Below are 14238 nucleotides of genomic sequence, written 5' to 3' on the forward strand. Positions count from 1 at the left end.
CTTTTTTATAGTTTCTATCTCTTTAATGATATTTTCATTTAGTTCATGCATCACTTTCCCAATTTCACTTAGTTGTCTATTTGTGTTCCTTTTTTTTTTTTTAGCTCATTGAGCATCTATATGACAGGTATTTAATATTTTTTTATAGGCAGCTCATAGATCTATGCTTCTTTAGGGTTGGTTTCTGGGATTTTATTTTGTTCCTTTAATCACACCACGTTTCCCTATTTCTTTGTAATATTTTGCTGGAATTTGGGCATCTGAAAAACAACCACCTCTCCAGTCTTCACATGCTGGCTTTGTGCAGAGAAAAATCTTAGCCAGTCAGGCTAGAAGTTCTAAAACTTAGTAAACTTTGTCTGATCTCTTGCTCCTCTGGCATCTGCCTGCAGACCATCAGCTCTAACATGCTTCTTGCCTCAGTTTTCAGTGTCTTTGAAACTCTGGCACTGGTCATGATAGCATTCCAAGTCTGGCAAGACAAAAACCATCCCTCAGGAAACTTCCAGAAGAGACAGAACACTGGGTGTACAGCTCACTCCTTTGTTTTCATCCTGAGGGAGGAGCATCATGGGGAGGGGGAGTTCCTCCCAGTTGTGCCATCCTATTTTGCTTGGGGGAGGAACGTAAAAGGGTGTTCCAAACACCAGTTTTCATTCGCTGCTTGATAGAATCTCTTCTTAGTTTTAAAATGGCTTGGAAGCCATAGTTTCTCAGCTGTCCTGAGATTTCACAGAGGTATTCTTGTTTGCATGTTGTTAACTCCATGTCTATGTAGGAGAAGGAGGGCGTGGAGCTTTCTTTTTTGTAAATTTATTTTCTTGAAGCATAGCTGATTTTCAATGTTATGTTAATTTTTACTGTATAGTAAAGTCATTCAGTTATGCATTTATATATAAGTATATATATACACACACACATTCTTTTTAATATGTTTTCCATTATGGTTTATCACAGGCTATTGGATATAGTTCCCTACACACCAGAACCTTGTTGTTTATCCATTCTATATATAGTAGTTTGCATTTGCTAATCCCAAACTCCCAGTTCATCGCTCCTACACCTCACTCTTCTCCTTGGCAATCACAAGGCTGTTCACTAATTCTGTGAGTCTGTTTTGTTTCATAGATAAGTTCATTTGTGTCGTATTTTATATTCCACATATAAGCGATATCCCTGGAGGAGGGCATGGCAACCCACTCCGGTGTTCTTGCCTGGAGAATCCTCATGGACAGTGGCCCTGGTGGGCCATAAGGCTGCAAAGACTGAGCAACTAAGCACATAAGTGATATCGCATAGCCTTTCTCTGTCCGACTTACTTCACTTAGTATGATAATATCTAGCCCATGTTGCTGCAAATGGCATTATGTCACTCTTTTTAATGGCTGAGCAGTATTCCCTTGTATATATGCGCCACATCTTCTTTATTCATTTATCTGTTGATGAACATTTAGGTTGTTTCTGTGTCTTGGCTATTTCAAACAGTGCTGCAATAAACACTGGGGTACATGTACCTTTTTTAATTATAGTTTTCTCTGGGCATATGCCCAGGAGTGGGATTATAAGATCATATGGCAACTCTATTTTAGTTTTTTGAGAAATCTCCATATTGGCTACATCAATTTATATCCCCACCAATAGTATAGGAGAGTTCCCTTTTCTCCACACCCTCTCTAATATTCTTATTTGTAGACTTTTTAATGACTGATGACCACTCTGACCAGTGTGAGGTGATACCCTCATTATAGTTTTGATTTGTTTTTCTGTAACAATTAATGATGTTGAGCATCTTTTCATGTGTCTATTGGGTGGGCTTGTAGCTTTGATTTGCCATCTTGATGATGTCATTCCACAGTATATTTTGATGTGGCTATTGTAGCTGTTCTGCAGTCAAAGCCCTGGGAGGATAGAGTTTTCTCTTGGCTGCAGAAGATTTGAGGGGATTGGTAAAAATTATTCTGTCTCCCCCAGAAACCTCCCTGGAAATTCCATCTGTGAGAACTGAGCCTCACATCCCAGTTCCAGCAGCTTCCTCTGATCTTTGGGGGCCTGTGGTCATCCCTGGTATGCAGTGTCAGATGCTGCCTCCCCCAAACTCACCGTCCCTAGGTGAGTTATAGCTCTTCTCTTCACAGTGCTCTGAGCCTCAGAAGTTGCTCCACATCGCCCAGGAGCTCCTGCACACGGAGGAGACCTATGTGAAGCGGCTGTACCTGCTAGACCAGGTAACCCTCCTGGCTTGGAGCCTGCCTTTGTCTACTTCCAGAGTTTCAGTGGGCAGTTTCAGAGGCAAGCTTTCTATCTTAGCATTGGCTAGGCCTTGCAGTTGGAATATGACTGACACGAATACTAAAACTTGGATATATTTAAGTCTCCTCCAGAAATTTTTAGTTTTTGCTTTCACAACTTGTGGCTCTGGGGCAAAGGTCTTGTCTAGTCACCTTGGGGGTTTTTCTTCATGGCAGTTAAATTATCTGAGCATGTAAAGCCCTATGACAGTGAGTGGCACTCTCCCTCTTTACCTGGCAACATGGGGTTTATGAGCATAGGAAGTAAAACTCCAATAGAAACCAGGTTTTGACAGGTGCTGCTTCTGTTTGTAGCTCACAAAGCAGAGAAAGGAAATCAGGATCATCCATTTCCCATGAAAGGCAGATGGGAGAAAGATGGTCTGTCTCAGTCTAGAGGGGACTGTCGCTGCCTCACTCCTAATTCTTGGCCATCAGTAAGCTTCCTTTAAGACCATAAGGTTCTTTAAGGCAGTTTGATGAAGCAGAAGTTTTATTAAGAAAACATAAGGCAATGGCAGCCTCTCCTGAGCTCCCATGTTTGTAGCAGAAGCATGATTGTAACCATTTGCAGTGACCCACATTTAGTGACCACTGCAAGGGTTTCTCCATGCCTAGGTTTTCTGCACCGGGCTGACAGAAGCAGGGATCCCTTCAGAAGTCACCACAGGCATCTTCTCTAACATCTCCTCCATCTATTGCTTCCACGGGCAGTTCCTCCTGCCTGAGCTGCAGGCGCGGATCACAAATGAGTGGTAAGTGCAACTCAGGGTGCCTGGGAAAGTGGAGGGGCCGACATTTCCCTGGGAGTTTGATTCCTATGCCTTTGGAGATTGAAGGTCATGGTGATCCTGTTGCAGTGTTTTGTTGTATATTCCCTGCCAAGCAGCCTTTAAATCTGGGGTTTGCATGTCCCCAAACCAGGGGCTACCTGGGAAACCTGTCTCCTAGGGTCCTAGGCTCTCTTTTGCAAGGTCCTGGGCCAACCCTGACCCCATGGCCTCTCAGTGTCTTAGCTTCTTCATCTGCAAATTGGTGGTGGTGGTTTAGTCGCTGAGTCATGTCCAACTTGCGACCCCATGGACTGTAGCCCACCAGGCTCCTCTGTCCAGGGATTTTTCAGGCAAGAATACTGGAGTGGATTGCCATTTCCTTCTCCAGGGGATCTTCCCAACCCAGGAATCGAACCCAGGTCTCCTGCATTGCAGGCAGATTTTTTAACCAACTGAGCTATGAAAGAGACTTTAATACCTGCTCAGGGCTTTGTTAGTTGCTCAGTTGTGTCCAGCTGTTTGCAAACCCATGGACTGTAGCCCACCAGGCTTCTCTGTCCATGGAATTCCCCAGGCAAGAATACTGGAGTGGGTTGCCATTTCCTTCAGGACTTCCCTGATTGCTCAACTGTAAAGAATTTGCCTGCAATGCAGGCGGCCTGGGTTCAATCCCTGGGTCGGGAAGATCCCCTGGAGAAGGGGTTGGCTACCCACTCCAGTATACTTGCCTTGAGAATTCCATGGACAGGGGAGCGTGGCAGGCTAGAGTCCACAGGGTCGCAAAAGAGTCAGATGTGACCGAGCACCTTGAGCAGGTGCTACTGTAAATAGAATTGTTTGGGCTTCCCTGGTGGCTCAGTCAGTGAAAAATCTGCCTGCAATTCAGGAGACTGCAGTGCATGAGATGTGGATTTGACTGATAGTTCAGAAAGAGCCCCTGGAGAAGGAACTGGCAAAACACTCCAGGATTCTTGTCTGGGAAATCCCATGGACAGAGAAGCCTGGTGGGCTACAGTCCATGGGGTCGCAAGAGTCAGACATGACTTAACAACTAAAACCACCAAACCAGAGCTTTGCAGAATTTAAATGAGGTTTGACGTCTGCAAACACCAGTGAATAGACCATGCTTATGGGTTTATTTTCCTTCCTAGTATATACTGCACCTCTACTTTAAAAACTGAGATGTTTTTCTCTCTCGTGAGTGTCCCCAGAGGGCTGTCCCTCTGTCCCTCTGCTGCTTCCATTTATTTGTAGGAGAGGGACAGCTCAGCTGCAAGGCCTGTGGTGTCCCCAAGAGTCCACTCTCTAAGCTAGAGCCAGGCCAGAGAGAACACAGAGGCCAAGGGCCAGGGGCTTGATTGGGGGGTGTCCCTGCACCTGCAAGGCTCAGCAAGCATCCAGGTCAATTTGTAAATATTTAGAAGGACACGCTCCACTTGCAGAGCAGGTTATACTGTGTGCAAGGCCATGAGGTTAAAGCTCAGGGCTGGATTGCCTTTCTGGCTAATGCAGCGCACACCTGCTAGAAATGACTTTGCCCCTCAAGGCCCTGAAAAGACTGTCAGTACACAGACACTCCTTGTGTAATAATGGTGCAGGAGTCCAGGGGCTTCCCCTCTGCCTTTGAAAGCCCATTCCTAGTAATGCTGCAGAGGATGACTTTTTGCCTGTGCCTTTTTTTCTTCTTTTGGATTATTTCTTTAGGATAAATCCCCCACAGTTCTAAAGTCTAATATATTCATGTATTTTTGGTTCCTTTAAATTTATTTCTAAATCCCTGTCCAAACCACTCATTATTACACAGTGCTGCTTTCCCATGATATTGCCAGAATTAGATCATCCTATTGTTCCTAATTGTTGCTCATATAGAAGTATAATGGACTTTTCTTGGTTCTCTTCGATAACTGTGGCTCATCAGGTGGTTCCATTATTACTAACAGCTCCTGGTTTTGAGCAATGGTTCTGTGACTGCACTGTTGAAGTACTTCACATGATCCTCTAGGCAATACACTATTTTCCATCCCATGTGATACAGGAGAGGAAAATAAGGCTTAGAGAGGGTGACCAGTTTGCCCACCATCACACAGACTTGGGAGTCAGGCCATTGTCCCATGGCTCCCTGTGAAGTCCCTGTCCCACCCTGGCCCTTCACTGGAACTATGTGTGTGATGATCTCATTTCCTGGTGAAGGGATGTGAACCCTCGACTTGGAGACATCCTGCAGAAGTTGGCCCCGTTCCTCAAGATGTATGGTGAATATGTCAAGAACTTTGACCGGGCTATGGAGCTGGTGAGCACCTGGACCCAGCGCTCACCTGTATTTAAAGACACTGTCCAAAGCATCCAGGTAGGTGGCCCCACCTCTGCTTCATGGGCACAGTGATGGGTTTGTGTTTCAACATGGAGGAAATCAGTAAAATTGTGGGATGTGTCCAGACGCTCTATTAATGCTTTGATCTTTAAAATAACTCCAAGAGACAAATCATCATTTTCATTTCATGGAAGAGGAAACTGTGGCTCAAAAAGTTTGTGCGATCGTGTCATCACAAACTATTATTCAATAGGACCAGGATCCAAATGCCAGTCTCCCTCCAGAGCATCCTTCTGTGGCTGGTGCAAACACTTAGGAAAATGTTGCATCCATTTTTTTTTCTCTTTTTTTGCAAACAGACTGTTTACAACTCTGGTTACTGTTGTCTACTGCCCTGTTGGTCTTTTTCTTACTAATTCATGCAGATTTTACATGTTAAGAGTGTCAGCTGTTAACTCTCAAATGTGTTGCAAATTATTTTTCCCCATTGATGTTTTATTTTTTAACTTTATTTAAGATTTTGTTTTCCATACAAAATTTGAGGGTTTTAATTGGCCACATTCACCAATTTAAATAAAGTAATTCTTTTAAAAATATTTTAAGTATGAGCCACCTGCACCCACATGCATATATGTACATATGTAACACATGTGCACATGTGTACACACACATGTTCACACATGCATACGTGCACCTACATTCCTCACTGTACCCTGGAGAGTTAATGGGCACTGAGCCCTCTGTGCCAAGGCTTTGAAGGACAGGTTCAGATTTGGGGTGGCCCCTTGATAACTTTCTGGGTTGTCCTCAGATCCCACTGTAATCACATCACTCATGATTTCTTAGTATAGAGTCCTGGATCTGCCTGCATCTCTCAGCATCCCCATCTCTCCCCAGAGAGGATATCTCTGATTCTGAGTGCTTCTTTCTCCCCTTTTACCTGCCACCCCTACACCCTCACCCGCTCACTTGCAGCTGGGCCCTCCCAGCTGTCCGCACAGAACAGTCTCCAACGAAGATGTATATAAAAGTGCCAGCACTGGGTCTAGAGCAGGCCTGCCTGGGGTGCAGCTCCTCACTCCATTGTTCAATCTCTCCAAGCCTCAGTTTCCTCTGTGTAAGATGTGGCCTGCAGTCAGTCAATTGTGGGTTCTCCAGGCAGCCTTCTGGGGGCTGCAGAAGCTGAAAGTGTGGAGTGTGCCTGGGAGCCGCATGCCTGCCCATGGGTGCCCCACACCTCCTCTGTCTACCCCACAGAAGCAGGAGCTGTGCGGAAACCTGACCCTGCAGCACCACATGCTGGAGCCCGTGCAGAGGGTCCCCCGCTATGAGCTGCTGCTCAAGGACTATCTGAAGAGGCTCCCAGAGGATGCCCCAGACTGGAAGGATGCAGAGAGTGAGCTGGCCTGGGTGGTGGGAGTTGGGGCTCCTGCTGAAAACCCACATCGAGAGAGACAAACAGACAGAAAGATAGAGACAAAGAGGCAGAGATAGAGAGACAGAGACAGAGACAGAAGGAAAGAGTTCCAACTGACCCCTAAGCAGGAAGCGACTGAGTGAGTGCAAGGGAAAACCTCCCCTGCCCCACTGCAGTGTGAGGAGAGGATGATGTTCCTGTGGAGGGAACTGCTAAGTGCTGGCAGAGCTTAGGGCTCATGGAGGACCTTGTGGGGCTGGCAAGGCTGTACCTGGTGCACAGGCAGCAGCTGATCGGCAGCATGGGGCAGGATCTGCACAGGGGAATGGGACGCCAGCCTTGGCAGACCCCCAGCAAATGGGACACGTCTGCCAGCTTGCACTGCCCCACCCTGGGCCAGTTCTAATGAGCACCTGGTACAGCCATGGGAAAGGACAGGCACAGGGCAGAGCCTGGCACTCAGCCTCATGGGGGAAAGACCTGCGGCGCCATCAGGTGCCCTGTAGCTAGATTCTGTCATCTTTCTGCAGGGTCCTTGGAGCTCATCTCCACAGCTGCCAACCACTCCAACGCTGCCATTCGGAAAATGGTGAGTGTGGGCATTCCCAGAAGATGCCTGAGGAACCAGCAGTTTAGGGCAGGGCAAGCACAGGGTGGGCCAAGCATCATCAGTATGCACACTTACCCACCTGCCCCCAGGAAGACAGAGGCTCTGCTGAGAGCTATACAGGCCTGCCCCTTACTAGCTTGATGATTGCTAGTAAGCTATACAGGACCCTGTGCCTCAGTTTCCCCATCTGCAAAATGAGATCACTGACAATACTTGTCTCCTTGGGGATCATGGGGATCAAATCACTCTACATAAAGTGCTCAAAACAAGACCTGGTACAGTTCAGTGTTAGCTCTCAGTGTCAGCATCGCTCATTTGATTGTTCATTCATTCATTCAAGCTCTGTCAGCTGGGGCTGCTATAACAAAGTATTGTAGACTAGACATCTTAAACAGCAGACATTTACTCTAACCATCTGGAGGCTCGAAGTCCAAGATCAAGGTGTTGATAGATTTGATTCCTGGCTTGTAGACAGCCACCTTCTCGCTGTCCTCACTTGGCAAAAAGAAAGAGCAAGTTCTCTGATGTCTCTCTTATTAGGGCTGTAATCTCATCATGATCCCCTCTCCCACCCCATGACCATGACCTCATCTAAACTTAATCATCTACCAAAGGCCCCATCTCCAAATACAGCCTGAAGGTGTCCTCTTGTTGATCTAACACCTCTGAGCAATGGGGTCTGCAGATGGGGAGGCCTCCTAGCTCCTACCAACACCTTTTGACCCAGCTGGCATTGTTTCATCACAGCCCTTGTTTGTCCTGCACACTGCCTGGACATAGTGTAAGAATTTCTAATTCCTTACCCGGAATTTTAGATCAGGGCATTTCACAGGAGAATCCAAATTCTTGGCTTTACTGGAAAACCCTGAAAACCCTGAAAACCCCAGGGCCACACTTCAACCTAGGATGAGAGGAGGTTATCTTCTGAGTGAGCTGGCTCTCCAGGCTGCCACAGTCTCTATCCAGCCCTGGTTCCCTCAGTCCTGGGACCTATTTACTTTCACATGGGCACTGCTGTTTTTTGAGAGGAGAAAGAAAGGGAAATATTTCTTTGACCCCCACATCTCTCAACAGTGAGAAATGAGAGATGGGCAGCCTGTTTTGGGGAAGCTCTTGTTATGTGTGATCCATGTCCTATGTCCTCCTACCTGACTTTCCCCAGGATTGGGTCTGCTTTGGGGGTACCCACAGCAACCAAAACAGGCAACATTTCACTCTAGATCCTTTTTAATCTAATTTCCCATCTTTTTGTCCTTAATACTAAATCTAATGGAGGAGAAAGAGCTGCTTCATGGAACTCCATGGTCATGAGGTCACATAGAGGCCATGGACCTTTGGAGGAGCTGCTGTGGGCCTACATCTCGGAGGGGCATGGGATGGACTCCCATCACACTATACCATATTCACCATGTGGCAGTTCTCACTCCAAGTCTGGTGAGGCCTCTGTGACAGTCTGGGGGCTCTTATCAGGTGCAGGGGACGGTTTATCAGTGTGTGCTCACAGGAGCCTCTTCACGCTTCCACCTATCTATCTGTAATCTCCTCATCTTGGACCACCGCTGCAGCCTCCCCACCTCCAGTCTCCCCAGACTCTGATCCACCTTTCTCTGCTCAGAGCCTTCTATGGGTTGCTTATTTTGTCACTCCCTGTTCAGAGCCCTCCTGACCTGCCATCGCCTCCCAGGTACACACACAAGCTCTCCAACGTGCTGTCTGCATGCCTAGCCTCCAGGACACACAGGCCCTTTGGCCCTGCCTTGTCTGCTCCTCCTTAATCTCTATGCTGGGGTCCCCTTTCTGCTCCCACGCCCATTTCTACCACTTGTTTCCATACCAGAGACAGAAGGGCCAACTAAACCAGCCTGTTTCCAGGGCGTGCTGATTTAGACTGGTCAGATCCAAGGGCAGTGGCTGCTGTAGCATAGTGGATCTACTCTTTTTGTTGCTGGGTTAAGGTTCCTTAGGCTCAGCTCTGCCTTTTGCTGTGTTCATTCCTTCATTCCTGGCTTAGGTGCCTCTCAGCCCAGAGCTGTAACAATGAATTGCCTATCCTCTCCCCTCATACCCCAGGGGAGCTGGTTGACCATATGACCACAACCAGTCTTGAGGCCGGAGGGAGATGACCTGAGGCTCGGCAGAGGTCTGGTCTTATCATGGCCCTGGGCCATCTGAGGGTGGAGCAGGAAACCGGTAAGGCTAAAACACAAGAGGGGCCCAGCGTATCTCCTCTGACCCAAGGCCTTCACTGCCTCCCCATAGAAGGCACTGGCATGCAGTGTGGAGGCCAAGAGAGCCAGTCCCGGTTCTCTAGCTGAAGCACCTCCAGCAAGTTACTCAATTTCTCTGTGTCTCAGTTTCTCTGTCTATGAAGTGTGTAGTTGCTCAGTCGTGTCTGACTCTTTGCGACCCCACAGACTGTAGCCTACCAGACTTCTCTGTCCATGGGATTTTCCAGGCAATAATACTGAAGTGGATTGCCATTTCCTTCTCCAGGGGATCTTCCCAACCCAGGGCTCAAACCTGGGTCTCCCGCATTGTAGACAGACGCTTTACCGTCTGAGCCACCAGGGAAGTCTTTCTCTGTCTATAGGTTGAGGATAATCATGGGATCTGCCTCATAGAACCTGTGCTAGAATTAGGTTAAATACACTATGTGTATTAAGTATACTATGTGTAGAACAGGGCAGGGCACATGGTGCTAGCTGCTGTTACAACTGAATAGTTATTATTAACATGCGAGGTGAACTTCTGTTCTTCAGTGCCCAACTTGAGTGTCACCCATGTTTCCCCTCACATCTGGTTGTACACAGGCTCATGGTCCCATCTTGGTTCTGGTCCACACTTGGAGGGCAGGGTTCCATTCATCTCTGGGTCCCCAGCCCTGGCAGGCCTCCAGTCCCTGTGGTTGTGGAGCTGCCTGAGCCCCGTGTCTCTCTTAGGAGAAAATGCATAAGCTTTTGGAGGTGTACGAGAGACTGGGTGGGGAGGAGGACATCGTCAACCCTGCGAACGAGCTGATCAAGGAGGGCCACATCCAGAAGCTGTCGGCCAAGAATGGCACCACCCAGGACCGCCACCTCTTCCTGGTGAGCCCCCATCCAATCACACCAGCCCTGCCCACTCCTGCCCAACCCAGCTGCAGAGCCACAACCCTGCCGGGCCTCACCCAGCCCAGACGCAGAGTCCTGGCCCACCGGGTCACTCAGCCACACCCTCACCCAGCCCAGACCCAACCAGCGGCAAAGCCACGCCCAGCGGCTAAGCCACACCCTCAGCCCACCCCCTAGCATGCCCTCGCCACGCCCACATTCAGCCCAGCCCCACCTAGCCCTGTCCACCACCGCCAGGGGCACGCCCCACCTCCTCCCTAGGGTGCTCCTCTCTGGGGTCAGACACCCCTCATCGCGTGCCTGCCCGTCCCTATCGCAGTTCAACAGCATGATCCTTTACTGTGTGCCCAAACTGCGGCTTATGGGCCAGAAGTTCAGTGTCCGGGAGAAGATGGACATTTCCGGCCTCCAGGTGGGTGAGCCCCTCCCACGCAATCTGTTCCCCTGGGAAAGCACAGAGCAGGTGGAGGGACACAGGGCACTCACTGCTGTGCGACTGGTCATCTGCCTGCTTCTCTGAGCCTTGCTTCTGTCCTGATCCAGGCGTGCAGGAACATCTCTGAGTCCTGGCATCCTGGACTGAGTGGGCAGGATCCCTGCCCCTCAGCTTGGCCTACCTTCCAGCACGTGTAGGCTTCATGTTGGCAGGCTGCCATGGCAGGGCCATGGCAGGACCAAGCTGTCTCCTGTACCCAGCACTCAGGGTTCCCTTTACAGACTCTAAGGGAAGCTTGAGGTGAATACAGATGGGGTGCCCATGCTTGGGCACTTTGCTCTTTGGGCGTCCTTGTTCTTTGGTCCTTGGTCCTATGCTCCCTCCACTCCTGCACCAATCTGGAACCCGGATGAGGTTCTGCTGACATCTGTACCCCAAATCCAGACGGCTTGTTGTTCTTGCCGTCCCTCTTCCTTGAGTCCATCGATGTCTTATGCTGTGCGGCTACTGGAGCTGGAATCAGTGCCCCTTCTCCTGTGGGGGAGTACTTTGAATTAACAGGCACTCCAAAAATGCTGGCTAAATCAAAGTACTTAGTTATTCTGAAAAGTAGAGATTTGCTAGTGATACAAAAAAAAAAATCCCTTCTGATAGTGGCCTGCCTGTGGGCCACGTCCAGCTGAGGGAATGAGGAGTGTAGGGGATGAAGGATGGCTCCTTGTTGCAGATGCCCCTGATCCAAGGCACCAGCCCATGGGGCCTCAGAAACTCCTGCAGAGAAGTGGGGATCCTCCTGGCTTTTCTCAGATTTTCATCCTGTGTGTCAGGAGTGTCTGGGGGGTACCTTGTGGGGAAAGGCACTGGCACTGACTTCCTGGGAAACTCCAAGAACAGACACATTTGGCTGGCACAGTTCTAAGAACAGTGGATGAGTGGTCTTAGCCTTGCGTGGGCAGGTCAGTGGTCCACCCTCCCCCCATGGACTGACTCATACAGTCGCCCGCAGCAACCATGACCCTAAGCTGGACACCTTCCCTGCAGACCCTCTGGGCCCCCTCTGCCCCATTCTCAGGGAAAACCCTCCAAGTCTGAGTGACAGTGTGAGTCCAGAGTCCAGGCCCTGCTGAGTGACACACTGTTTTCATTTTGTCCTTGGCTGTGTGCCTTTAGGTGCAGGATATCGTCAAGTCAGGGGCAGCCCACACATTCATCATAACTGGAAAGAAAAGATCCCTGGAGCTACAAACTCGGTAGGGTCAGCTGCCTCAGTGTCTGCTGCTGTGTGAGTGTGTTTGACCTGAAATTTTAGCAGATGGCTTCCTTTTCTAAACTGGATAACCTTTTGATGTATTTTTTATTTATTCATTTAACTGGCTTATTTGTGGTTTAAAATGTTAACAGTACTAAGGGGAAGTCAGTGAAAATTAGGCCTCTACCCACTTCCTGTTTCTCACCCCCAGCAGACATTTTTAACCATCTCTGAAGCATCCTTCTGGAATTTTTGTCCCCATACATACATGTATCTATTTTTTTTAATCACAGATGACCATTTTCTGTCTAGTTTGTTCTGCATCTTGCTTTTTTCACTTAATTTATTAGAAATCATCCCATATATGATTTCTAAAGTACGATAATTTTCCACTATGGTCATTGGCTGGTTCCCACTGATGGGCATCTAGGCTCCTCTGGGGTCTTGTTGTTGCAAATGGTGCTGCAAGCAGTGTCCATGAACCAAGCTTTGTACAGATGTGTTGTTATGTACATCTGACAGATTCTTGAAGAGGAATTGCTGGCCAAAGAGTAGCACGTCCACTTTAAATTTTGGTGGCTATTATCACACTACCTTGTAAGGTGGTGCCAGGCTCTCTCTGACTTGCAGCAGTACGTGGGAGAGCCCATCTATGACCCACTGTGGCCCAGGGTGGTGTTGATTTACATCCACTGCAGAGGGCTCTGCATACCAAGCTTAACCACATACAGTCACACCTGACTTCGTCTGGGCACACCTGAACCGTCCTGAACCCACATGGCCATATCTAACTCCACTTGGTCACACTCAACCCGGCTGCACTTGGTGATACTGGCCTCATTGTCCCACAGCCTGTGGGGCCACTCTTCCAAGCCTTGAATTGTACTTCCAGGCAGTGAGCAGCTCAGGCGTTTGCTGCAGAGCTGAGAGGAGTCAATGGTTTATAGTATCTAAGACAAAATTAGGTATCTAAGACAAAATTAGGGCTTCCCTGGTGGCTCAGCTGGTAAAGCGTCTGCCTACAATGTGGGAGACCTGGGTTCGATCCCTGGATCAGGAAGCTCCCCTGGAGAAGGAAATGGCAACCCACTCCAGTATTCTTGCCTGGAAAATCCCATGGATGGAGGAGCCTGGTAGGCTACAGCCTATGGGGTTGCAAAGAGTTCGACAAGACTGAGTGACTTCACTTTCACTTTCAAGACAAAATTAATAAAATACTGTTTTGGCTTTTATAGGACGGAAGAGGAGAAGAAAGAATGGATTCAGGTAAAGCTCCTAAAGTTTTAAAGTCACCAAATGACCAAAGTCTTGAGCAGCATAGTCATTTCATTCTGGAGCAAGGGATGGGATGGCCCTGTGGCCCTTCAGGTGTTGCCCATCCATCTATCCACCTTGAAGTGGTGGATTGACCAAGCTTCTAAGTACCTTCAGAATCCAAAGTTTGAATCCATTCTCTTATTTGGGGCTCCTCTTCAGTAAACAAATAAATGTAAAGGCCTGGAAGTGGGAATACAGGGAGGTGCCTTCACCCTGGGGAGAATCCCTACTGGCTGGAAGTTTGAAGGCGGGTCCTTGTCACCTTTCTCTCCATGGCTGGCAGGAGCGATGCATTGTGTGGAAAGAGCAGTTTGACTTCCAGGATGGAGTCTGCACTTCCAGTGACAGGCCAGGCAGCATCATGGGGCAGCCAGAACAGGCTCAGCTCAGAGCTGGCCATGGCGGGGATATCGGTCAGGAGGGCCAAGGCAGTGTGAAGACCAAGGCAGTGAGCAGGGTGGGCAGACCACCACCAGGCCAAATGCTAACCATTAGTGAAGTGTGGTTCACAAAATCCATAGAAGAGAAATCTGAGTGAGAGGAGAAAAAGGAAATTCAAACAGATACTAGATGGTAATGCAGTTGCAGGAAATGAAAACACGGCCTCAAATCCATATAAAAGGTTCCCAGAGAGTGTCTGCTTTGGGCTTGGAGCACTGCATGTGGGGTGGCATTGGGATCCATGGGAACTGGAGTGGGGACCTTGTCAGTCACTGGTCACATCCCT

At 48.6% G+C, this 14238-nt stretch overlaps 1 protein-coding gene across 19 annotated transcripts in view; it reads left to right on the forward strand.

Annotated features, from left to right (window-relative positions):
• FGD3 (FYVE, RhoGEF and PH domain containing 3) overlaps window positions 1-14238 on the forward strand; it is a 65453-nt gene that overhangs the window by 38180 nt on the left and 13035 nt on the right. For 13 of the 19 annotated variants that reach the window (XM_086414438.1, XM_086414433.1, XM_086414437.1 and 10 more), the window contains 9 exons: window positions 2136-2225; window positions 2907-3043; window positions 5252-5408; window positions 6630-6768; window positions 7320-7378; window positions 10339-10485; window positions 10829-10921; window positions 12116-12195; window positions 13430-13460. In XM_086414438.1, coding sequence (XP_086270564.1) covers window positions 2136-2225; window positions 2907-3043; window positions 5252-5408; window positions 6630-6768; window positions 7320-7378; window positions 10339-10485; window positions 10829-10921; window positions 12116-12195; window positions 13430-13460 — 933 coding nt within the window. Of the gene's footprint in view, window positions 1-2135; window positions 2226-2906; window positions 3044-5251; window positions 5409-6629; window positions 6769-7319; window positions 7379-10338; window positions 10486-10770; window positions 10922-12115; window positions 12196-13429; window positions 13461-14238 lie in introns of all 19 variants that reach the window. The other 6 variants (XR_015169238.1, XR_015169239.1, XR_015169236.1 and 3 more) reach the window with 1 other exon arrangement.

The sequence above is a fragment of the Bos grunniens genome, chromosome 8 (assembly GCF_055505025.1).
Source record: "Bos grunniens cultivar Pamir isolate PY7600 chromosome 8, Bosgru_T2T1.0, whole genome shotgun sequence".
Classification (NCBI taxonomy): domain Eukaryota; kingdom Metazoa; phylum Chordata; class Mammalia; order Artiodactyla; family Bovidae; genus Bos; species Bos grunniens.